At 42.6% G+C, this 26,318-nt stretch overlaps 1 protein-coding gene across 3 annotated transcripts in view; it reads left to right on the plus strand.

Moving 5' to 3' along the window:
* The window catches only part of CACNA1I (calcium voltage-gated channel subunit alpha1 I), a 1,904,325-nt gene that overhangs the window by 1,074,909 nt on the left and 803,098 nt on the right, over positions 1–26,318 (plus strand). For all 3 annotated transcript variants that reach the window (XM_089683626.1, XM_089683627.1, XM_089683628.1), the window contains exon 11: positions 15,879–15,996. In XM_089683626.1, coding sequence (XP_089539752.1) covers positions 15,879–15,996 — 118 coding nt within the window. The remainder of the gene's footprint in view (positions 1–15,878; positions 15,997–26,318) is intronic.

Here is a 26,318-nt window from a genome sequence, read left to right on the forward strand (position 1 = left end):
CTCCAATCCCCAACACTTCCAAGTTGTCCATCATAAAGCCCCAGTCCACTCTATCAAACGCCTTTTCGGCATCAATTGACAAGAGCACCATGGGGGCTTTCCCTTTTCTACTTTTCTGAATAAGCATCAAAGTTCTCAACCCATTGTCTCTACCCTCTCTCCCCGGGACAAAGCCCACCTGGTCTCCATGGATCCATTCGGGCATTAGATCTTTCAGCCTGTTTGCTAGGACCTTTGCGTACAACTTGGTATCAGTGTTCAATAATGAAATTGGTCTGTAGCTAGAGCACTGAGAAGGATCTTTTCCCTCCTTGTGAATGAGAACGACATGGGCCTGAAGGGATTCCCTCCTCCCAAGTCATTCATATATTTCTTTAACTTTGGTAACAGTACTTCACAAAATTTTTTATAGTACTTAACTGTATAACCATCCGGGCCTGGGCTTTTCCCTCTCCCTGTACTTCTTAATGCTACTTCTATTTCTTCCTGAGAAATTTCTGATTCCAAGGAGTTCAATTGTGTTTCACTGAGCTTTGGCAATCCCGCATTTCTTAAATATATCATCCTTTTTTCATTAATACCCTCTCTAATTTCTTTTGGTGAACCTTGGTGGCCGATGTTATACAACTTTCTATAGTACTCCGTGAATACTTTAATGATCTCTTTAGTTGAGTGGACCAACTCCCCCTTAGGGCTTTTTATCTTTTCTATATAATTCCTGTTTTTCTTTTTATTCAGGGCTCTCATTAAGTATTTTCCTGGTCGATCACCCCATCTATATCTTTCACCCAATACCTTGTTATATACTCTTCTCCTCTCCTCTTCCATCAATCTCTCTAATTCGTCTCTTTTATCCATTAACTTCTGTCTTGTTTCTATTGTTATTTTCTTCTTATGTATCTGCTCCAACTCCAGGATTTCCTTTAAAAGTCCACTAACCCTCTCTCTTCTTTCTTTTTTCTTCCTTGCTCCCATCGCAATCAAGATTCCTCTTATATATACCTTATGACTTTCCCATACTGTGGCTGTCGATACTTCCTCTGTCTCATTCTCCTTGAAATATACCTTAATCTCTTCCCTGATCTTCTGCACAATATCCTCATCAAAGAGAAGAGCCTCATTTAACCTCCATCCTAAACCTCCCGTCCACCTTTTCCCCCATCCTATTTTCATTATGACTGGGGCATGGTCCGAAAAAGTTCTTGTCTCTATTTCTATTTTAACCAGCATTTCAATGAGTTGATGATCTATTAGAATATAATCCAGTCTCGAGTATATCTCATGTGCATTAGAGAAGAAGGTATAGTCTCTGTCTTTCATATGCATCATTCTCCAGGTGTCCACCAGTTGGTACTCGTGGATCGCCTTCTTTAAGGCTCTCAGAGACCTACCCCCCTCTCTCTGCACAAGGGAGGTTGTATCCTTTTGTGGGTCCATACAAAGATTTAAATCTCCTGCTATTATCAGACGCCCTTTTTTAAAGTCTATCAATTTTTTTAACAAACCCTTCAAAAAGATCTCAGGTTTCTTGTTGGGGCAATATATATTGGCTAGTGTACATTCAATTCCCTGTAGTTTACCCTTCAAAAACAGGAATCTCCCTTCCGGGTCAGTCTTTCTATCTTCTAACTCAAATCTCATATTCTTTGCCAATCCTATTGCCACCCCCTTTGCTCTTTTGATTGGAGAGTCAGCGTAATACCATGTTGGATAATATTTGGCTTTTAATTTCACATTTGATTCTATCTCAAAATGTGTCTCCTGTAGAAATACCACTGACGTTGCCCTGTGATGTAACTCTTTAAACATCTTAAATCTTTTCCCAGGACAATTCAACCCATTCACATTATATGTTATAAACTGTATTTCTTCCATCCTTCTTAATTCTGTCTCTCTCTCTTCTAATTCGTCTCCTCCTATTAGGCCCGAATATCTTGCAGAATATTAGCCCCACCGCCCCTCCCCCCCCCTCCCCCCACCCAACCCCCGTCTCCCCCCCCCGCCCCCGCCCCCCCCTCTCTTATTTTTTCCCTACCCATTTTTAGGCTTAAAAACTGCCTACAAATCATTTGTGGAGCTGTTTCCACTGTTGATTTAAAATATTGGGCGTAAGCTCTGCCCATGGACGGCTCACCTCTCCTCCGAACTCCCTAGCTCCCCTTTCTCTATCAACTAGGCTCAGCAATAACCTTTACTTCCCTCCCTTAACTGGAGCTTCCAGATGGACTTCCACTTCAACAAGGGGGAAACAAGAGGGGCAAGAGAAAAAGAGAGAAAAAAGAAAAAGCATATATTTTACTTAATTCTCCCTCCCCTTTCTCCCCAACCCCAGAACCTCCCTCCCCCTCCCCCCGACCCGCTGCCAGTCCTCCTGTCTTGTATCATCCGTATCTCCTTTTTCTTCTTCTTCTTCCCACCCAGTTATCTCCATTCTTTGCAAATCCAGTCTATCACAAAAATCTCTCAGTTCCTCCAGGAATCTCAGGTATGCTGTGACCCCATTTTTCCAGCCAATTAGAGATGCCGAAGTACCCCATCTATATTGCACATTCTGTTTTCTCATTTGCTCTAGCAGGGGTCTCAGGGATCTCCTTCTCCATAGAGTCTCTGATGTTAAATCCGCAAAAATTTGAATAGTCAAATCTCCATACTTAATTAACGATCTTCCCTTGATCTTCTTCCAAATCTCATTTTTGACCCCAAATTTCTGGAACTGGACAACTATATCTCTCGATCTTTCCCTCTCAGTATCTTGTTTAAATTTTTCTATTCTGAACACTCTATCCAGTTAAATCACTTCTGTTTCAGGTCTGTCTCTTTTGGAGTTTAAGATTTTATTAACTAGTTCATATAATATTTCCCCTTTTGCAGACTCTGGAATTCCTCGCACCCTAAGGTTACACCTTCTTTCTTTATTTTCTTGAATTTTCATCCTATAAAACAATTTTTTCTGGGTTTTCTCCAAATGGGTTATTTTTTTCCTTAGATTATCTATGGTTTGGACCTGGGTTTTGACTTTCTCCTCTGTTTCTTCCATTCTCGATAGCAGATGGCCTAAGTCGTTTCGAATAGCTGTCATTTCATGTTTTATCGTTTTCTCCAAACTTTGAAACATTTCTATCATCTCCTTCTTATTCGGTACTTGTAGTTCACCATCAAGTTCTTTTTTTCCCAGGCCATCCGCTATTTGTTGGCTACAACTGCTGTTCATACCCAGTGATAGTCTCGGACTGTTTCCTGAGCTAGTGTCCATTTCCCCTTTAGCACTTGCGCCTTGGGCCCTTTCTGGCGTAATGTTTCCATATGATGTAAATTTCTTTATCGTGCCTGATTGAGACCCTTTGAGCCCTGCTCCCTTAGGACCTTTATTCTTCATATCCTCTATAAGTCCTCTGTCTTCTATATTCTCTAGATGGAATTGTACCTCTCCCTTATGATTTATGGTCCAGACAGGTTTACTAATTTTGCTTATGCTCTCCTTAGGGCGCGTGGGACTCTTCTCTTCTGAACCCAGGGAATCCTCCCCTCTCCTCCTTAACCCCTTGGTCCCCAATGTCACTCAGGAGTCAACTATACAATAGACAATAGACCCCCAGCAGCTCTCACTCACCCTTCTCTTCCCAGACCGGTAGCTCCAAGCTTGGGTGGAGGGCCTTCACAACAACTCTGTCCTGGGGGGGTTCCTCTGGGCTTCCAACGCTGTAGCTCCATTTCTCTGTCAGGATTTCGTCCAAGGGATGCAGGGTGGATCTCCTGGTACTCCCTGGTTTCCCTGGCCCAGGACCGAGCAGTCAGCTGGCCGGGGGCCCCAGGCAGCAGTAGACTGGGGGCTACAGACAGTAGATAGCCGGGGTTTGTAGGCAGCAGTTAGCCGGGGGGGTTGTGGGCGACAGAGAGCCAGTAACCTAAGCCGGCGTCTCCCTGTCAGTCAGGCGGCCGGCCGGCTTCCTCTTCTCCCAGAGGTCCTCCGCGGCTGACACACGCCCCCGCCACGTCACCTCGTCCTCCAGCCGTCCGGATCCCTCTCTCATGAAACACCGGAGGGGCCGGTGCTTCACTGCACCCTTCGTCCGGCTCCCATCTCCGGCTCTCCAGGCTCTGTTCCACGTCCCTCCAGACTCCGGTTGGTCAGTTCCTAAGGGTCACTAGGGAGGTCGGGGAGCGGAACCTAGCCGATAGCTAGTGCCGCTCACTCCCCACTGCCGCCATGTTCAGGCTCCTCCCCACTCCAACCTGAGGGGGCCTGGTCATGATCTAGTCGTGGCCGAGATTTGGCCGGGCTGCTAGTGGTGGGGGACAATGGGGGTGACAACTCACCAGGGTCCCCTGGGTATAGTGCTTGCTTCAGCCTGGGGTCTGTTTGCTGGGTCCTGTAGTCCCCCTCATGGCTGCTGCTGTCTCTCTGCCTGCTGCCACCGACGCCATCTTGGATTCCCGGCACAACGGCTGGAAGAATTGCGTGAGTTTCCCCGGCTGCCCCGGGGTTTTTCTCCTGCGGGGCATGATCGTGGAGGTGCAGGCACACTTCAGGAGGGTGGGTATCTAATTTGTTTGTTCCAGGGCCTGTGTGAGCCGTTTCAGTGCTGGCGGATGGACGGTGCTGCACTCAAAGCGCGTCCATCTAAGAGCCGGCCGCGCATGCACCCTTTTTTTTTTGCATGCTTTATGAGTTAACATGTTCAATATAACAAGCCATCCACTCCAAACGATGGCAGTGCATGGCTTACAGATCTCAACAATTCAGGTTTAGACAGAGAAAGATTAGAAACCAGAGACCTGATACCTGACAAGCAGGTGTGTCCTTCGTCTCAACATCCCTGTGTCTCTAGGCCCAGAATGATGTCCCACAAACTGTCCACTCTTAAGCTGGCTATACTCTTGTAGATTTTTCAAATGAATGCCTGTACAAATATTCATAGGAACAGTCATAAGAAAGTTTTTTATGCATTTGATGACTGGACAAATGTCGTTCAAAAGTATCATTTTGGATTAGATGTCATTTCCCAAACAAAAACCACATACAACACATAAACACAATTCTACTAGTGTATAACAAGCTTTACTCTCTGCACCCCGGAACCCCCTGCCATACCATATACAAACTGTTCGCCAAGGTGTCCTACTGCTGGCCACTGGCTAATTTTTGCTCTTCAAACTTTTAGGCTGTTGATCTATTTTTTGAAAATCATACATGATATGGTGATATGGAGATGTGGGGAATGTGAAATGATAGCGTGAATTATTTTTGGAACAATTGTTAAAATTATTATTAACCCTGTTAGCTGAGATTGCACCATCTGGCTTAATTGTAGTTATACCCTGACTGCCAAAAAGTCCAGAATGCTCTGCAAACGCCATGTCCTTATGTACGTAAATTTTATTAAATGGTTATTTGTAAAAAAAAGCATTAAACATATCATTAGAACACAGATATGAAATATCAGTTTATAAGCTATTAATTAAAACATAAAATTCGAAACACTGTTATATTTTTCATTCAACCATTTGAACCTCTGAGCAAAATTCTCTCTACATAATCCCCTTGAGGTTGTCTCGGATTTGAATGCATATATTTTCATATCCTAGGTTTTTTAGGAAGATATAGTAAAAATTGTGAAAAAATGTATTTTTCTGTAAATTCTGCAGCCCTAAATATTTAACCCAAAATATAACTGACAAAACCTTCTGATTAAAATTACCGTATTTTTCGCTCCATAAGACGCACCTGACCATAAGATACACCTAGGTTTTAGAGGAGAAAAACAAGAAAAAAAATATTCTGAACCAATTGACTGCAGACATAGTACAGGAAGTGACCAGAGACTGTGCACATAGTACAGGAGATGACCAGAGAGTGCAGACATAGTACAGGAGATGACCAGAGACTGCGGACACAGTACAGGAGATGACCAGAGACTGCAGACACAGTACAAGAGATGACCAGAGACTGTGGACATAGTACAGGAGATGACCAGAGACTGCGGACATAGTACAGGAATTGACCAGAGACTGCGGACATAGTACAGGAGATGACCATAGACTGCAGTCATTGTACAGGGGATGACCAGAGACTGCGGATATAGTACAGGAGATGACCAGAGACTGCGGACACAGTACAGGAGATGGACCAGAGACTGCGGACTCAGTACAGGAGATGGACCAGAGACTGCAGACACTGTACAGGGGATGCCAGAGACTGCGGACACAGTACAGGAGATGACCAGAGACTGTGGACACCATACAGGGGATGCCAGAGACTGCGGACAGTACAGGGGATGACCAGAGACTGCGGACATAGTACAGGGGATGACCAGAGACTGCGGACAGTACAGGGGATGACCAGAGACTGCAGGCAGTACAGGAGATTACCAAGAGACTGTGGACAGTACAGGGGATAACCAGAGACTGCGGACAGTACAGGGGATGACCAGAGACTGCGGACAGTACAGGGGATGACCAGAGACTGTGGATCACAGTACAGGGGATGACCAGAGACTGCAGACACAGTACAGGGGATGACCAGAGACTGCGGACAGTACAGGGGATGACCAGAGACTGCAGACAGTACAGGGCATGACCAGACACTGCGGACCTTTAGGGAGGGAGGGGGAGCGGGTACCTGAATTTGACAGATACCCGCTCCCACTTCCGTGGAGCTATCCTGTTCCGCAGAGCTGTGAATGGCCTGGCATCTTCTGGGACCTGTCATGAGACGCCGGACCATTCACAAAGCGCAGCGCTTCTCACGCATGCTCAGTGGGCACCCGGCTGTCACAGATGCCGGGCGGGAAGAAGCCGGTGCGAGAAGACTGCAGCGCTGGACCAAGGAACAGGTAAGAACAGCTGAGCGGCCAGCCTGGTATTCTGACATGGTGGCGGCAGACATACCAGACCGGCTGCTATACTGTATATTCGCTCCATAAGACGCACTGATATTTTCCCCCCTTTTTTGGGGGAAAAAAGTGCGTCTTATGGAGCGAAAAATACGGTATATCGTATAAAGTGCAATTTTTATTTTATGTAATTTTTATGCAAAGATTTCAAAAGTTGTATAATAAAGCCTTATGAATCAATATAATTCAAAATGTAAATACAATGACTGAGGAAGAAGGGGAGGGGAAGGAAATATGGTCCCAGAGGTCCTTCATCAAGTTCCCAAGTGATGCATTCTTTGCATTCCAATAGGTGGGTAAATCTTTGGTAAGTTATTTACAATACAGAGTTGGAAAGGATAAAATAACTTAGGAGCTTCCAAACTGATGATGGTCTCCACCTGTTGCTTGTTAGACAAAGTGGAGAGAACATTATGGGTTCCATTTGTCATCAATGTTACTGCCTGTACAGAGATGCAAGGAACATCTGTGTATGCCTTGTGCAGATAAACATCTCCCTCGCACATGGTATGCATTAATGTGCCCCCATGTGAATGAGGCCTAATACTGATATACCTTTGGCTTCATATACTGATATTTCCCCTTTAAGCCATGTTTCCCAAATGCTCCCCAGTCTTTGAAATTGGCTATTTTGTTTGTGGGTTTACTTGCATTAACTGCTACTTTAAAATACTATCACAGCATTTAATTGGAAATCAAATCAGGGCTTTGACTATTTTTTATTTTTTTTGCCATTCTTTCAATTGGCTAGTGTGCTTCAGATCTTTCTCAAGTTAATCATTCAGTTCAGGTTCACCTTTCAGATACATGGACGTTGATTTACTAAAACTGGAGAGTGCAAAATCTGATACAGCTCTGCACATAAACCAGTCAGCTTCCTGGTTTTATTGTCAAAAGCTTAATTGAATAAGCTGCAGTTAGAAGCTGATTAGCTATCATGCAAAGCTTTTTCTTTTTTTTTTACAAACGATTTTATTGTATAAAAGTAGACTGTAAAACAACAGTACATTTTCGCATAAAACTTACAGCAAAAACAAGGCACTTTTGAATAGTACAATACAGAAAAGTATATTAATGTAAGAGAGAGAAGGAATAGAAAAAAATAGATTGCGAGTATATGAAATGTGTAAATGATAAGGTAGGTTAAATGATACATCTGTCAACAGTATATGCCATTCAACTTTCACTGGGAATGTTATTAATCATGCAATAAATGTCTATAATTCCTCCATGACTCCCATTTTTTATCAAATAAGTGCATCTTATCCAATAGGGTATAATGAATGCGTTCCATGAGCATTACAGTATCAATTCTGTGTAAAATGGAGGTCAAGGGTACAGCATTGGACTTCCAATGTAAGGCAATAGACCATAAAGTGGCAATACATATAGTATGTATCAATCTCATAATGGCATCAGAGACCCCCAGGATATGAGCCCCCAATAAACAGGTCTGTATAGACAATCGTATCTGGGTACCCGCCAGTGAGGTAGCCACCTCAGATATCTTGTACCAAATCAAAAATATGATCGGCAATCCCAAAATATATGAACCAAAGTTCCTGTGAGGCCACAGCCCCGGAAACAGAAGGGGGACGTTTCTGGGAACAGTACATGTAGTCTTGATGGGGTGTAATACCCTCTGGCTAAAACCTTAAGGGCCGTCTCATGAACAGAAAGAGATCTAGAACACTTACATATGTTATCCACCATGGAATCCCAATCCTCATCCGAAAAGGTGATACCACTATCCTCCTCCCATTTTTGTCTGTATAAAGGGGGTGTATGAGAAAGACAGGTCAAAGATTGATGATAAAGATCAGAAATAAGACCCCTAGCTCTGGGAGAGTCACGGCTGATACGTTCAAAAAAGGAAATCGGGGAGGATGGTATAAGGCCAAAATGTGAATTAAAAAAGTGTCTAATCTGTCGGTAACGATGGTACTCACGAAGACGGATATCAAAAAACGCGCGCAGCATATCAAAGGTAATGTACGATCCTCCTCTTTGGAAATCAGATAATCTGATAAGGGAACAATCATACCACCAACAAAATGTTTGAGCGGAGGAAAAAGCTGCAACAAAAGTAGGATCACCAAAAAATGAAACACCTGGGGGAATAAGAGAGACTAGATTCAATTTAATTTTGTATTTGGACCAAAGCGTCAGTGAATGGGTCACTATGGAGTTATGGAAAGTAAGCGATCGGGGGGAGATTTTGGACCACAGAATACCCGGTAAATATAATGGGCCTATAGACTGAGATTCAAATTTGATCCATGGGGTCTGAGAGTTAATAGTTGCCCATTGTGATAGTTGCGCAAAACGAGCCGAGAGGTAATATAGCCAAAAGTTGGGAAGAACGAGACCTCCCGTCTGTTGTGAGCGGTACAAAATAGATGAAGCAAAACGTGGATGCTTATTACTCCAGATAAAATTGTTAATAGTCCGCTGAAAGTGGTCCAAAAACGTTTTCGAGACCGGGACTGGAAGTGCTCTAAAAAGATAAAGTAGTTTAGGCAAGATATTAATTTTAACCGCCGTGACTCTACCCAGAAAGGAAATATGGTAAGCATGCCAAATCTTTAATAGAGTAGAGAGACATGATACACATGGTGGATAATTAGCACCAAACATATCCGAGTATCTGGGAGTGAGATTAACACCCAAATAGGATATACGATCCATGACCCAACGAAATGGAAAAGAACTACGGAGATATGCACTTAGGGAATCAGGAACATTAACAAGCATAATCACAGATTTGGTAAAATTAACAGTGAGACCTGACGCTATAGCAAAATCGTTCAATACGGCACATAAATTAGGCAATGAGGTTAACGGGTTAGTAAGAAAAAGCATAACATCATCAGCATACATGCTTATTTTGAAATGTGAAATTAATAATGGATAGCCATATATATCCGGATGTGATTTAATTGCCACTGCCAAAGGTTCCAACACAAGCGCAAACAAGAGGGGTGAAAGAGGACAGCCAAGACGGGTGCCTCTACCCAATGTAAAAAAGTCAGAATTACAGCCAGGGAGCCTTATTCTCATTTTAGGAGAGTCGTATAGGGCGTGTACACCAGCCAAAAACCCATCACTGAAGCCCATTTTCCATAGCAAGGAAAATAAATAGGGCCAAAGCACACTGTCAAAGGCCTTGTTTATGTCAAGACTCATCAGCAGAACCTCTTTACAATGTAAATTGGCATCTTGAATAACATTTAGACTGAGGCGAATGTTATCAGTAATGAATCTGTCAGGAATAAAACCCGATTGGTCTGGAGAGACCAAAGAGGAGATAATAGGGGCCAACCTGTCCGCCAAAATGCGGCTAAATATTTTCAGATCGTTATTCATTACTGAGATTGGTCTATAGTTTTGTGGTAAACAGTGGTCTTTCTGTGGTTTGGGTATTAAAGACATATTAGCCAACAGCATCTCCTCCGGGAACTTACCCCCTTGCAAAACATCATTAAATAATGTTATCAAATAGGGAGCCAACGTAGAGGCAAAATGTTTATAATAACTAGCGGTGAATCCGTCAGGACCGGGTGCAGTAGAACTTTTTAGCGCACTAATCGCTCAAGTTATTTCCTCTATAGTACAAGGGGCATTAAGAGAGGCAATCTGAGAAGGTGTAAGGGCAGGGAGGGGTATAGAATCCAGCCATGAGTCAGATGAAGGAACAGAATCTGACTGGGGAGGAGCTAATAGACCAGAATAAAACTTTTCAAAAATACCGAAAACTTCCTGAGATAGAGATGAAATAGCACCCGAGGTGGTGCGCAACTTATAGACATGTGGGGGGCGCAGAGAGTGGTTCAATTTCCTTGCAAACATAGTGGATGCTGAGTTGCTATGTAACAAGAACGAGGCCTTCGACCAGCGGAGAGCTTTTTCAGTCTTTTGGGAAAGCAGAGTATTCAATTCTAAATGCTTTTGGGACAACAACTGTTTATTAAGAAAAAATGGATTAGCAATATGACTTCTATAATGTGCTTCTAATTCTCGGGTAAGAAGTAGTATTTGTTGCCATAGTTTTCTATTCCTGGATGAGGCCATGGAGATAAGGCGGCCACGTAGGACCGTCTTATGGGCTACCCATAGTGTGGCTGAAGATATATCAGGAGTAGAGTTAGACTGAAAGTATTCCCGGATAGATGTAACCACCTCTTGGCGAGAGTCAATATCAGTAAGCATAGAGTCATTAAGTCTCCAAGAGAAGGGGGTAGGTGCCAATCCTATAAACATGATAGATAAAGCCATAATATCGTGATCCGACCATGGGCTCAGGTGAATGCAAGCTGTCCTAGAATTCGCTAATAAAATAGGGGTACAATAGATATAGTCTAATCTGGCATAAGAGTCATGTGGGTGAGAATAAAATGAATGATCCCTGGCTCCCACATTGCGCGCTCTCCAGGCGTCCACCAACTGGAGGGCATCTAGTTTCTTAGTAAGGGATTTTGGGAAAGCCTGGGAAGATTGCGAGGAGGAGCTCCGGTCCAAAAGAGAGTTTGCTACCAGGTTAAAATCCCCACCCACCACTAGATGGGGGGACAAGAACTTATCTAGGACGTCAAAAAATTTAGAAAAAAAGGAAGCTTGTGCCGAATTTGGTGCATAGATATTTGCAATAGTAAGTTCTCGACCTGGAAGGGTGCCTTTAAGAATGATAAACCTACTGTCCAGATCATGATATACATGTTGGACCTCAAAGGGAAATTAATTATGTAGAAAAATAGCTACTCCTCTACTTTTGGAGGAATGTAAAGTATAATACCCCTGCCTATAGGATTTATGAAAATATGTCGGGTGTTTGGCGGCTGCAAAATGTGTTTCCTGTAATAAAATAATTTTAGCTCCTAATTGTGTATATCGAAGAAAGGCTGTTTTGCGCTTATTTGGTGAATTGAAACCCTGGACATTATGCGAAATACATTGAATTACCACAGCAGACAAAAGTTGTAGCTATCAGCATAAAAATACACATTGAAAAGACATCTCCCAGAATTATTTGGCTAGACATAAAGACCCGTGAGTCCACATCAGACAGATTTACAGGCAGTAGTACCAGTATAGGGGACATCCAGACCCCAATATGGGGGATGTGACGTCCACAAACCGGCACAAAACCAACATCATGCACTAAAGCTTTGAAAAGAGAAAAAATAAAAAATAATAGGAGTGAAGCTTTAATAGCTCCTGTAATTAAAAGGGTAACTGAGAAACATGGATCAGGCAGGCAATTTGTCATACCTGAAAAAACAAAAAGTTAAAACATCAAAGGGCCAAATTGGCCCAAACCCTGTCTCCGTAAAACATGGAAAACAGAGCTGCCACCCCACAATCGGGTGGTGACACCTCCGGCCATGTCAGACGGCAGGGTGGGGGAACGTGTTCAAGAGTTGTGAAACCATGAATTAATGGGCGGTATTAAGAGGGTCCGAAGACCCTTGTTAAGCCTCAACACATCCAGCAATCAATGAGAAAGCATACATAGGTCTCAGAAACACAGAAATATTACAGCAGTGACCACAATATGCACATCCTTAAGATATAAGAGGTACAAATGAGCATAATCCCTATATCCCAGTTTTTGTCTCAGTCATAAGAAACTGGGATCAGGACTAAGGGTTGCCAAAATAATGGGTAATAGGCAAGTGAGCATGGTCCCGTCAACCCGGTTCTTGTCGGACTCTCCTTCTATCCTTCCGTGGAGATGGAGTGTGCCAAATGGGAGAGACACGAGGGGTGGAGGGTGGACGTTGAGGTGATGGGGCGTCCGCCAGGCCCAACTTGGCCAAGATTTCTCTTCCTTCGGGAAGGGATGTGGCTATATATGTGCTCCCATTATGTGGAACTATCAGCTTAAAAGGGAAGCCCCATTTGTAGCGATAACGAGCTGAGAAAAGGGCAGTTGTAACTTCTTTCATTTTTCTGCGTTTCTCCAACGTAGCTGGAGAAACATCTGGAAAAATTTGCCACACCGAGCCATCGAAGGAGATCGTTGGGGTATTGCGAACAGCTCTAAGAATATCTTCTTTGGTCAGGAAATCCTTCATACACAGGACAATGTCCCTAGGCAGTTTATCATTAGGAGGTTTAGGGAGCAGGGCTCTATGGATGCGATCACAAGCAAAGGACCCAGGGTCACGATCTGGAAGGAGTGACTTGAATACCTTGGTTATGGTTTGTGAGAGATCCAACATAGACTCCGGTATTCCCCTGACTCGCAGGTTATTCCTGCGATTGCGATTATCGAGGTCCTTAACCTGCGCCTGCAATTGTAAAAATGCCGTTTGTAAACTATCATGATCTCTGGAAAGTTCACCATAGGCTAGGCTAAGTTCATCATGTTTGGTTTCTAAGCGGTCGGTCCTGGAGCCCAATGTGGGGATTTCCTGAGAGAGAACATTTGTGCTTTTATGTAGTTCTGATTGGAATTTAGCGGCCAGCTTGGTGTACATAATTTCCAGGCAAGATTCCAAGTCCCCCTTTGTAAGTTGCTGTGTATCTTCATTAACCAGAGCTAATGAAGGAGCTGTGGTATCCTGTGTGGGATCGGACAGAGATACTCGTTCTGTATTATCTGGAGACATGCTGCAAATCTTGTGTGTCTTAAGTAGGTATGTCGTGAGGGTCTTTTGAGCTCGTCCCCTTTTTTTCTTAATGGACGGCATACAGGGAGTCTCCTGGGGGTGATCAACTGGAAATTGGATAGCCTAAAGAGATAATAACCCCAGGGGACCTATAACACCCGAAACAGGTTTAGGATTGTAGTTACATAAAACAGGCTTATCCACAGAAACTTTATATTGTAAAAATATTTAGCGAACCGTGAGGGCATAGAGAAGGCATAGGCCGTGGTATATCATTAATAACTCGCAGGAGCAAGATGATGGCTTCAGCTCCCACCTCAGGGCCCGAGAGGGACGAGGGGCATGTGTAGAACAGAGGTCCCCTAATGATGAGCTCTGGGCCCTCCAGGGCAGATCCAGGGAGCCCCGACACTTCATTGGAGCACTATATAGGCCACAGTAGGCCTCTGGGCCCAACAGGGGCCGTGGCAACAGAGGAAGGCAGCTTCTGGGGCAGTAAATGGAAGCCCCATTCCCTAAATCACTGGAGGGGGACCCAATGACCAATAGCCGCCAGCCCCCTTGCCTCCCGTACTCACTGTGCCCCGAATGAGAGGAGGTCCGTATTGGGTGGAGCAGGCCACAGATGTCCGGTGCCACGAGAGTGGCAATACTCAACTGCGCCACCCTCCCAGACTCAGGGGGTGCAGAAAATGCCTTTAATAATCATCCGCTGCCCGGATGGCCGTGGATGTAGGTATTAGTCGCCGTAGCCCCCGGATCATGCGGTCGCGCCAGGCCTCGGATGACCGCCGTCACAACAGGTGGAAATATTGCCCAGAGCCCCTCTCCCAGGGTCAGGAGATACGCCCAGGAGCCTCCGCTGCCCCGCTGTGGCCCGTAGCTGCCTGGATGGCAGTGGATTATACAGGGTTATGCCGGAGCCCCGGATCATGCGGCCGTGCCAGGCCGCGGATGTCTGCCCACCATGCAAAGTTTTAGCTGCTGCAGTGCTAATGCAAAGCTGCACCAGATTTTGCACTCTCCAAGTTTAGTAAATCAACCCCATGACATTCACATTCACACCAAGCACAATTTGATATGATGCAGAATTTATACTTATTTAGACTGAAAGTATTCCATAGTAATCAACTTAATGAATGCAAACTACCCATGCCCCTGAAGCAGCATAGGGCATAACAAACTACAAGAACGGTCTGGATAAAAGTGCACAGATGTGTCCCAAAGGAAATTAGTGAATGGTATATGTCAACTGTGATTGGTGGGGAAAAAACTCACTGCTGCCATGGTAAAAACACATCGGTTTGTGTAAAGTATGAACAGGAGCCAGGCGCTGTGTAGTTTTGTGATAAAAGTTATACACCTTATATGGAGGTGTGCCTTTAATAATTAATATGGTAAAAAATAGATAACTAGCCTGTGGCTTAAAGAAGCCAGGTTGCAAGATGGACGGCCCGTAAGCTCAGAGAAAAGCAGTGGAGAGTAGAATGCCTGTCAGTGCAGGGCCACGTGTATCCGACGTCCCAGCGTCCTGGATGACGTCACCACGATGTGGAGAGACGGAGGGGAGGAACTCTTGCTGGAGCCGCAGCTTTAGAAGGAAGAGGCCGGTTGCCGGGACAACATGTTTCGCGCGCATGCGCTTTATCAAGCCTGTGAAAAGTCCAGCAATCATCCATTTTATAGGAGACCTGCACACCAGGAGGGGCCGGCTTAACAACCAGGGGGATAATCAAAGGGATAATCAGGAGCTCCTGGGTATGACTGTAGATTACAATCGCCCTTATAGCAAAGAAATAAAGGTTTTGATGGTCTAGAAAGTATAGTTTGAAAACACCAAATTGCAACCTGTGTGTAAATATTTTATGACTTTTAATGATGTGACAATGGGGTTGATTTACTAAAGGCAAATACTGTGTATTATGCACTGCACGTACAATTGCTCCAGAGCTTAGTAAATGATGTAAAGCTTCACTTTGCAAAGAATACTTGATCACATGCAAGGAAAGATATTTAAGAGCTTCCCCTAAGATCTAGAGTAACTACACTTGCAGTGCACAGTATATCTGTCTTTAGTAAATCATCCCCAATGCATAGGCAGTATTTGTGTATTAGGTTATACTTCAGCATATTAAAGGCTTAAGTATCATAATGAAATAGAACAAAACTCTATGCAGTGTGTGGTGCCACAGCATGAAAAACCAATTTGTCAAAAGAAATTCAGATTTTACCAAAATAAACATTTGTGACTAGTGACAAGTATTACATGGTTATGAATGCCTTTGCAACTCTTTTTCCATATTAGGGATCATAACTGCCTTAGACCACAATGTAAAAAATTAACCAGATTCTATTATTCCTCATTTCATTGCAGTATTCTTGGAATGCATATTTTTGGATGTAAATTCAGCCTAAGAACAGATTCTGGAGACACTGTACCTGATCGGAAAAATTTTGATTCTTTACTGTGGGCAATTGTAACAGTCTTCCAGGTTTGTTCTCTTTCTTTGTAATCTGTTGTATGTTCAGCTATATGTTTCAATGTGCCGCTTCTAAGTCTCCTGCTTATTCATTAACTCTAAAATACTGTTTGCATTATCAACATAGTACGGGAAGGAACTTTGAGCTTCAATGGGAATGGGAAGTTGTTGAAAGATTATGTGAAATATTTTAAAGCTTCCCATGAACAGCAAAGGGTATTTGGTTACATGTACAATTTTACCCCATAGTAATTTTCTTGTGGAAAGTTTTTATACAGAGATTTGAATGATCCAAGTACACATGCTTTGCTTTTATTTATGCAAGAAAATGGGGCAAAACTGGGAAGTTACTCTTTTGGATCTATTCATAAATGTTTTCAGCAAAGATTCACACAACTTTCACCCAGGATTCAAACACTTTCTAATTATATTCAACTGGAAAATGTGTACTTCCTGGGTGAACGTTGTGTGAATCTTGTAATAAAACATACATAGACCCCCAATGTCACCTTAAAAATGATCAAACAGGCACAACAAACCCAGCTGAGCAATTCTTGCCTCAAAACTGGTTGGCTGGAGGAACTTGTGCTGAGAGAAGTAAGTAGGATGCCATTAATGATCTTCATTTTAAAACACCAGTTTCCTGGTTTTCCCTAGTTTCAAAACAGAGTCACTAAACTGGAAAAAAATGTTTTTACAAGTAGTCAAAATCCCCACATACTTGTTTCAGGTTAGTAACTTAGAAAGTACTGCAATAGTAAGATCAGCATAACAGCCAGGAAACTAGCACATTCATAAGAAAAGATTAGCAATAACAACTTTCATATTCTCTCAACTAGAGGAAAAGAGGTTTAACGTCCACTTGTGGATAGGGTTTTTTTTGCTGTAAGAGCTACTGAGAAATAATCTCACCCAAGAGCTGGTTCTAGTGGGCTCATTAGATTAGTTCAAAAAAGGCTTTATGTTTGTATGTGTTTTAAATGCATATAGCACCAATGGCTACTAATATTAGTGAGAAATAACAATGTAAAATGTCAATCCAGGGAGTTATCATATTGACTGTGGGAATTAGGATAGATTTTTTTTCTCACCTGGATAAGATTTTAAGGATATCAAGTCTAAGGTTTTAAGAATGCAGGTTTTTGGGTGCTTTTGAACTCAATATAGTTGTTTGAAATCTGTAGGGTTTTTCATTTTAGGGTACTCTGCTGGGGAACTGTCTAATGGTAAGGTGCCTTGTTGAGGTTAAGAGGGATTACCCGCATCAAGGAAGCTAAATACTGTGCTGCCTGTGCATTCAACTTCTGTTAGGGTCACCCATGACAGACAGATCATGGCAAACTAAAACCTAGTACCTATATTGGGCAATAGCAATATAGTAATTTTGGTGGTGGATGATTACCAAGGTGACCATGGGAAAGACATTAACTGGAATATTGAGGGGAAATGCAATGCTACCACTTCTGTATTTAAGCAAGAATAAAAAGACACAATAGAATGAATGTTGATATAGTGGCAGTATGTAAAATACCGGATTGTCTCGATAATTTGTTAACTTGTATTGGTGAGAAAAGTCCAAATTAGAAAGTCCTTCCAGCTCTTGCATAAACTCAAAAATTGATTTATAATAATATTGCATAAAATTAGAAATAAAATATTGGAATACAGAATGTTTAGATAATGTCCAAAAAATATAGTTATGTTCTTGAGATAAAAATTGTATGTAAAATTGTGTTTGTGTAGTATGAATCTGTAGGCTCCTTAGCCCAGCTTCTAAAAATTGTGTGCCACCAAAAAGTCTTTGTTCTGCTCTATAAGGAGCAATTCAGCCCCCACCTTCTCCTAAAAGTGGGCTGGTTTTCCTCTCTGGTTTTTATAGTCCTACAATGATATCTGGTGACAGATGTATAGAACAAACCTTCAGTTATCTCCCATCCCCTAGGAGAGTTTGAAATTTAATCCTTGGGACCTCTAGTCAAAACTTAATTGACATTTCATCAGTCAGGGGAATGGAATGTGTTAAAATAAATAAATAAATATATATATATATATATATATATATATATATATATATATACATAATCTCCCAAAAGTAATCTTAATATAAAGTTATATCATATATAAATATCTTAATCAAGAAATATTACAGTATACATTTTGTAAGCTTAACATGTATGAAATAGATTCTTACAATTCTCTTATTAGTGAAACTTTAGCTCCTATCCACAGAGATGGGGGAAGATGGGGGAGGGAAAGCTAGCTAACCAATTCATGACTAATTACTACCACATGTTGCTTGAATGTAGAGGAAAAAAAACAAGATATATACATATGTATTCACATAGACTAACAGTAGTCTGTTTATCTCACTTTTCCCAATCTAGAACAAATAAAAATATAACAACATAATTATTCTATAAAGATCCAACACATTCATACATATGTTAGTACTGTTAATAAGCAGATATTAGATATTAGGTTATGGAAAGCTTCAAACATTTCCCTCTCAAAATGATCGATTTTATCAAATCTTAATCATTTTTCTTATCCTAATCGATTTATACACATTCTCGTCACTTTTGTATCCATCCATGCGTTTTTAGATCTTAAGATAATTGATCTGAATATATTTTCTTGTTCAAATATTTTATTGATTTTCAAACATTGAAGAAAAGGGAGGACAATGGGGATATATATTTCGTAGACAAAAAAATTGCAAACTGGTAACAATGAAAACAGAGTCTAAACACGAAAGGGGAGTGGGAGGGTATGGTGGTTTTGACAAAAAAAAAACAGATTTAGGGAATAGAAGGTGAGAGACGCCATTAACTTAGATGTATACAAAGTTTTAACAAATAGATAGGCACGCTCCCCAGTGTAGCATAGGGGAGTCATAACATAGGGGTGTAGAATAATACAAAATGGTCAGGGGGAGAAAATAATTAAAAAAAGGAGGGGGAAAAAAGGAGAAAAAAAAGGTGGGGGGGATGGGTTGGGAATGTCAGAGGGAGAGTGGGGAGGGGTAAGAGGGGGTAGGTGACTCCACAATTAGCAGCAATAGGTGAAGGAGTATCTGTGATTGATAGGGAATGGTACCAGAGTAGGATGGAATAGTCGTTATGGTTTGAGAAGTGAGTCATCAAAGTTTGGCGGGAGGAAGTGCTCTAACCAGGGGTTCCAAACATTCCTGAATTTAGGGATGGTGTCTAGAATTGTAGCTTCTATTTTGTCGTGAATCATAGCCTGGCTAACTTTATTTTTAACTACTGCAATGCATAATGAGGGAGATTTCCAAGATTTAGCTATGACCTGCTTGGCAGCCGTGGTAACTTGTAGAATAAGTTTGAATTGTGAGTTTGTGATTTCAGGGGGGCATAGGTTGAGCAGCGCAGTGGCTGGGTTCGGTTGGAGTGTTTTTGTGCTAAGCTTAGATAGGATACTAAAGACGTCCGCCCAGAAGACTTGGGTGATTGGGCAATCCCACCATATGTGGAAATGTGTACCCAGGTCTACACAGCCTCTAAAGCAAGTGGAAGGGTAATTAGGGGTATACTTCGCAATTCTTGCTGGGACCAGGTACCAACGAGTCAGGACTTTGTAATTGGTTTCTAGGGCTACAATATTTTGAGATGACGATTTAGTATTGGACCAGATATGATCCCAATCAAAAGGGTCTAGTTGCCGGCCAAGGTCCGTTTCCCATTTGCGTATGTATGAGGGAGGTGACGTAGTGATTGAGGTTGTAAGGAGGGAATACAAATATGATATGAGGCTTCGTCTGTGGGGGTCTTTGTGACAAGCCCATTCAAAAGGGGTCATGGTGTTCATTTGGCTGGATGTTGTGGTATATGGTGCGTAAAAATGTTTCAATTGTAGGTATCAAAATATTTCGGAAGCCGGGAGTTCATAGGTTTCACGTAGTGAGGTAAAGGGTTTAAATTTGTTCCTAAGCATAAAGTGATGGGCTTGGAGAAGGCTGGCTGAGGTCCAGTGTTTGAATACGTGTGGTGAAGACCAAGCCGGGGGAAAGGCTGGGTTTCGGAGGTATGAAAGCAGGGGATTATGTGGCGATTGTAGATGATATCGGGATTTCAGTTTATCCCAAAGCAGCAAAAAGTGAGAAGTGATGGGGTTTGTAACCAAATGGCGGTCAATAGGTCTTAGCCATAGAAGGTTAGCAGCAGATAAGGGGTCACACTCTATAGATTCGAGAATAACCCATTGTGGGATTTCATGGGTAGCATGGTATTTTGGTAGCTGTGCTATGTGTGCCGCTTGGTACAATTTGCTAATATCTGGGAGAGCTAGTCCACCATTGAGTTTGGGGCGATATAAGATGGAGCGAGGTACACGGGGGCGGACCTTGCCCCAGATGTAGGAAAAAATGTGGCGCTGTAAGGTACAAAGATAATGGGTGGGTACTGAGATTGGGAGAACTCTGAAGAGGTATAAAATTTTGGGGAGGATCGACATCTTCATGACTGCTATTCTGCCTAGCCATGCTAGTGGTAGAGAGGACCATTTGGTCATAAGAGCAGTTAGATGGGCTAACATAGGGGAGTAGTTGGCAGCGTAAAGGTCTGAAATATTTGGGGTCAGTTTTATACCCAGGAAGGGAATAGAACATTGTGACCAGGAGAACGGAAGTATTAGTTTCAAATGGGCCAGATCTTTAGGGGTGAGGGAGATATGGAGTGCTAATGATTTCTGGGGGTTAATTTGAAGACCGGAGAGTGAGTCAAACCTATCGAGGAGCCGGAGGAGAGTAGGAGAAGAAGTCAAAGGGAAAGTAAGAGAGTAAAACGTTGTCCGCGAATAGACACAATTTATGGAGGGTTCCTCTTATCTCGAGTCCATGGACATCCAGGTTGGTCCTAATCAGAAGGGCCAGCGGTTCAATGGCCAAGGCAAAGAGTAGAGGGGACAGGAGGCAGCCCTGTGTGGTGCCACGTGAAATTGGGAATTGAGCAGACCGATGTCCAAGATACCTAATTCTGGCCGAGGGTTCGCGGTAAAGAGAGAAGATCCAGGTTAAAAAGTGAGGGCCAAAGCCCCATCGGCACAGAATATAGTGTAAGTATGGCCGTGAGACTGTGTCAAATGCCTTCCGGATGTCTAAGGACAGGAAACAGGCAGGAATATTGCGGGATTTAGCTATGTGTGCTAGGAGAGTTGCGCGTCGGACGTTGTCTCCGGCTTGTCGGGTTGGAATGAAGCTGTTTTGGCGGTTTTTCTCTCCCACACTTATTTACTTGGTTCTATCGATTACAAATACAATAAGTGATTACAACCTTTTGCCACAACAGAATCAGGCCTTGTTGCCTCTCTCTCAGTTGTAGATTATTTCTAACCAATAACCACTGTGCCAAATAAAAAGAAAAAGTAAATCTAATTTATTTATAAAGAAGAAAAATAGTTACTAATATAGTCAATCAATTGATGTTACATGAAATAAAATATTAGATGTTACAGTACAGAGAGATGACTATAAGAAAGGAAGTTATAGGAAATAAAAATAGAGCATGGCTTATACATTACAGACACCCTGATGTTGTGAGGTCTGGCTCCTGGAAGGCACACACGATAAAGAGAAGGCTTATCCTTTGTCCAAGGTGTTTTATGCACTTTACAAAAGACCATCCCAAGAACCACCCACCCAAGTTATCTTCCAATGGGTGGGCTTCAGAGCAAGGTACACAAAGAAGCAGTTGCCTTCCCCCTCACCTCCATTGAGTCTTTTGTGTAATCCCCCTCCCCCCCACAGTCACAGTAACATACATGGAGGTGTGTTGAGGTGATACAACAGATGGTAAATATGTTGAAAATTATTATAGGCCCAAAATAGCCACCACATCTCCCCCTCAAGTTCATTCGAGAACTTATGCCCTCCCTCAATGATTTTGTACCCACCCATGACCACCCAGAAGGCCCAACCCCCCCACCACCACTGCAGCCTCCTCTTCTTTCTTGATCACGAAGGAACTCCTAGTCCTGGTGCCTCTGAGACCTCACATTCGCACCAAGAATGCCTGTGCTGCAATGTTTCCTCACCCCTCTGCCTTGGAAGGATGGAACTCCAACATCGATGGCGGGATCCTGGTATCTTTAGTCCCGTATCTTGGGAACACTGTGCAATGTTTGCAGAGATTGGATCAGACCGCGAAATGGCACTATTCAGCATGGCGAAAGATAGTTGAGGAAGGTCTAGCTTTTGCACCCTTGTCTCTGGAGATGACGTGGTGGTTGTTGTTTCTTCAGGTGGTGGTAGGGCAGGCCTCCAGACAATCATACATGGATACGAAAAAAGAGAAGGAGAATGTTATTGGGGGGAAATCAAGCGTGAAGCAGCTGTTTAGCCTTTAAGGTTGTTAACCATAGGGGGTCTTAATGTGGGCAAGTGAAGTGGGATCCCCACAGGATGCAGAGTCTGAGCAACAGCCGGTATTTACCAGAGCCCCTGAAGGTGAGGATGGCCGATGCTGCATGCTATTGTCAGGTCTCAGTTCCTGGGTTCTCCCCACCCACTCACAGGGCTCAGGGTAAAACTATAAACAGATTGAGGGATGTCTGCAGGAAGCAATTATAAGCCTGTGGATCCCCATCGGACTCTTGAAGCTGAGTCGGGCACGAATGCCACAGCCTTATAATTCACAGCTCATTTATCTAAAAAATTACATGAAACAAGGAAAAAGAAAGAAAGAGGAAAGCGTAATAAAAGCAAAAACATAATGATATAAAAAAAGGTACAGATTTAATGCCCCTCCAACTACGACACTTTAGGTTGGTAAAGAGCAATGAATCTGTATTCATTCAAAAGAAATAAAAAAAATAAATAAAAAAAAAATAGAAAAGGTGGGAAAAAAATATATATATATACTGTAGATATATATATATATATAGTTGCCTTGGAAAACTGTTGGTAACTGCATTAAAACACAAAAACATTGAAAAAAAATAAAATAAAATAAAAATTGCAGCAGTTACTTGAAGATAGACAACTCTTCCTCCATACTAGTAATCAACAGTATATTTGCAGGTCAGGTACACAAAAATTGAGAGAGTATAAAAGAAAAAATCGACTGAAAAAAAACTTTTAGAATTTAGATAAACCTGCCTGCACTTTATTACTCCAATTTAGAGGCTTCTCCCTAAAACAAAACAACAACAAAAATACAAAAAAAACTAAGAAAAACAAAAACAGCCAAAGAAGAGAAAAAAAAATAATAATAATAAACACAGGAGTTTCATTTTCCTGTAACTTTATGTTGTTTTAGGGTCCTCTTTTAAATGTGTAAAATTCTTTTGTGTTTGTCTGGTTTGGATTAGTCTCTTCAGAGAGCAGTTTTTGAGTTGATGGCCTCTCGATTTCTCAGGAGGAGATACCTCGTTGAGGTACACATTCTTACTGCTTTGGCGTTCATTCGCCTGATGGTGATGCACATTATTAGTTGTATCAGGAAGAGTAACAGGGTTACACAAATCAAGACAACAACAGGGTGGAGTAAGATGTTTAGGAATGCTGTGGCTCTAGGACTGTACCCAAATAAACCTTCCCACCAGGATACTTTAGCATCTCCTTCTAATGTGTGTGTTACCTGGACTAATCTATTTTGATCATGGATGAGTCTAACGGTGGCTTGTTTCTCAGCATCTTTTAACACATTTAAGATCTCATCCTGTTGCCCAAAGTCCAATAACCAAGCTTTTAACTCCGACCCAAATCCCAGAGGAAGTTTCTGTAGGTGGATGGGGGTGTCAGGTTTAATATCAAGCCTTTTCTCAGGGGTAATAGGAGTACGTCCCTGTGTCCCTGCTATATCTATGCCAAGCACAGGAGAAGATGTACAGTAGACTCCCCAAGGTAATGTGCCCCGCTGAGTACAATTTAACCCGTATGTTGAATATAGGGCATCACTAGACATTTGATACCAGCACCAATACCCTTGCCCCAAGTATTTTAAATAAGGTTGGAACAATTCTTCAGCATCCATTAGACATGACCCTTCTTTGTGCCAGCATTGCTGTCTCATGATCCTGTCCTGTTTCCCTTGACATAACACAACCCCTTCCTTTCTCCAGCACCCATCAGTATCAATCATCTGAGGATGTCCGGACTCATAAACCATCAGATCATGATGTATTCGTGGATGTAAAATGGTAGAGTCCGATAGGATAGTACCCAGATTGACTGGTATATGCACGATGTTCAATCCCTGCAACTGGAATCAGGGATGAGACAGTGCAAGATAGGTTTTTACAGCCATGGAACTGAGTCATCCACCAATCCATATGACTCATAGCAAACTTGGATACTACCCTACCTGCTTGTTTTCTTAAATTGAGTGGAAACTGTCCTGCTGAAAAAGAGGCAATCATTACTCGGAGTTCCTGGGACATCTCTGATTGTACCTGGGTGCAAGACAAAGCAAGCTGGATTTCTTCCTGTACCTTGGACAATCCTGCTATCAATCCTGTAAACTTTTTCTTCATTATATCAGACAGTGAGGCAGTTGCATCGATGTGAACATGTTGTAGGTTTTCGAGGATATGATCCACATCTAACTGCACCTTAACCCCTTCCCCAACATGTTGTGCTAGACCTCCTAATTTGTTTCTGAGTACCTCCAGATCCATTGTGTTTAGGGTACCAATTGCCACACCCCCTGCTCCTAAGGCAGTCTCCATTAAGCCTCTCTTGGCCCTAGAATGGGAGTACTCTGAATATCCTGATTGCAGCCAACCTTTCAACATGTACACCTGATTCTTTATGAAGGCAGCACACCTTTTATCCCATTTATCAACCCGAAAATCAGATAAAGTTATCCTCCATGTATACAACATAAATTGCGTTTCTGTTAGCACTGTCCAATGAGAAGAGAGCAAAGGCACTACTAGATCTGCTGCTTTCACTATAGGGGCCTTACAGGAGTCTGAACTAATTTTTGCCGGGACAAGAACATCCATCTCATTCGGTATTCGTACAACTGTCACACAGATCCTTCCTCTCCCTTTCCAGGTATACCAGTGTTTGGGGTCAATAACTGGGGTATTTATTCCTGGGAACATGTCATTACTCTTGACTTTTGTCATTTGCATAAATGTCCGACAGCCTTCATCGATTGCATTGCAGAATGGCCACACAAATGGGCCATCTAAATTTAAATCCAAATCCAAATCATATCCCTGTGGGTCCTGCCAGTCTACAGTCATATGCACACCTCTCATTTCTTCATTCATTGGCCTTCCATTCATCCACTCATTCACTCTAGGCAGATCCACACCATTGCATAAGACATCCCACTTCCATGGGATGTGTCTCCCTATTATAGGTGGGATGTTTAGTTATCAGGATCTCAAGTTTTCCATCAGCAGGATGAAAACACCGGTCTGCTAGGGACCCTTGTACAAGCTCAGGGAAATCATAATAGTACCTCTTATGTTCTCTCTTTTCTCCCAAATTGAAGGTGATGTAAACAATATACCACCCCTCATAGTTCTCTCCCTTGGGATCTACTGGATATAATTTGCTATTTTTGCATTCTACCTTCCAGGGGTCTGACACCTTCGTTGAGTTTGTTAAGGACACCACATGAGTCTCAGTATCAAGATCTACAAACATTCTCTTTGTAGGTTGACTGTCATTTGATCTTTCAGGAAAAATTCCTGGGATTAGGCAGTCTACATCCTTGGGGTCTCAATTCCCTTCACACAAGGCCATGTCTTCATCTAGGTGATATGTTACATACATTATGGTATCAGGTCTATCTTTCACCACTCCCTGTATTCGTACCCACTCACCAGGACTAGTCTTAAAGAATGCAAGTTTGCAAAGCCTTTCGAGTATATGCCCCTCTGTAAAGTCCCCAGTGGATGTATGAAAGCTGTAAGGGTGAGGATCAAGGCCGGTGGTATGTTCTAGGAAGGACCCCTCAAAATCCATTCCTGATATAGCATGGATGAGTATATACCCGTGAAAGTACATTGGGTATCTAGGGAGTAATTGTCCTTGTTTGCACTCTACCTTATGGATCTGAGTGTGACTCCACCCCTCAGGTTTTATTACCCATTTACCATACTCCTCAGGTGGAATCCAGGGTGCAATTTCTGCTCCACGGTAGAATGGGGATGGCTTCCCTGGGGCTGGGGTTTTTGAAAAGTAGCAGGAACACCCCAGATGATTAAGCTTACAACCAGGTTAGACAGGCTCATTCCACTCGACTTTTTAAACATTCTTTTGGACTTGTTTACAATGAGAAGCATGCACCCAGGATAGTTTTCCCTCTAATTTCACTAAGGTGGGGGTGGTCAGCAACACCTGGTAGGGACCCTCAAAC

This window comes from Staurois parvus, unplaced genomic scaffold (genome assembly GCF_062004578.1).
Source record: "Staurois parvus isolate SC_StPar_1 unplaced genomic scaffold, SC_StPar_1.0 ptg000316l, whole genome shotgun sequence".
NCBI lineage: Eukaryota > Metazoa > Chordata > Amphibia > Anura > Ranidae > Staurois > Staurois parvus.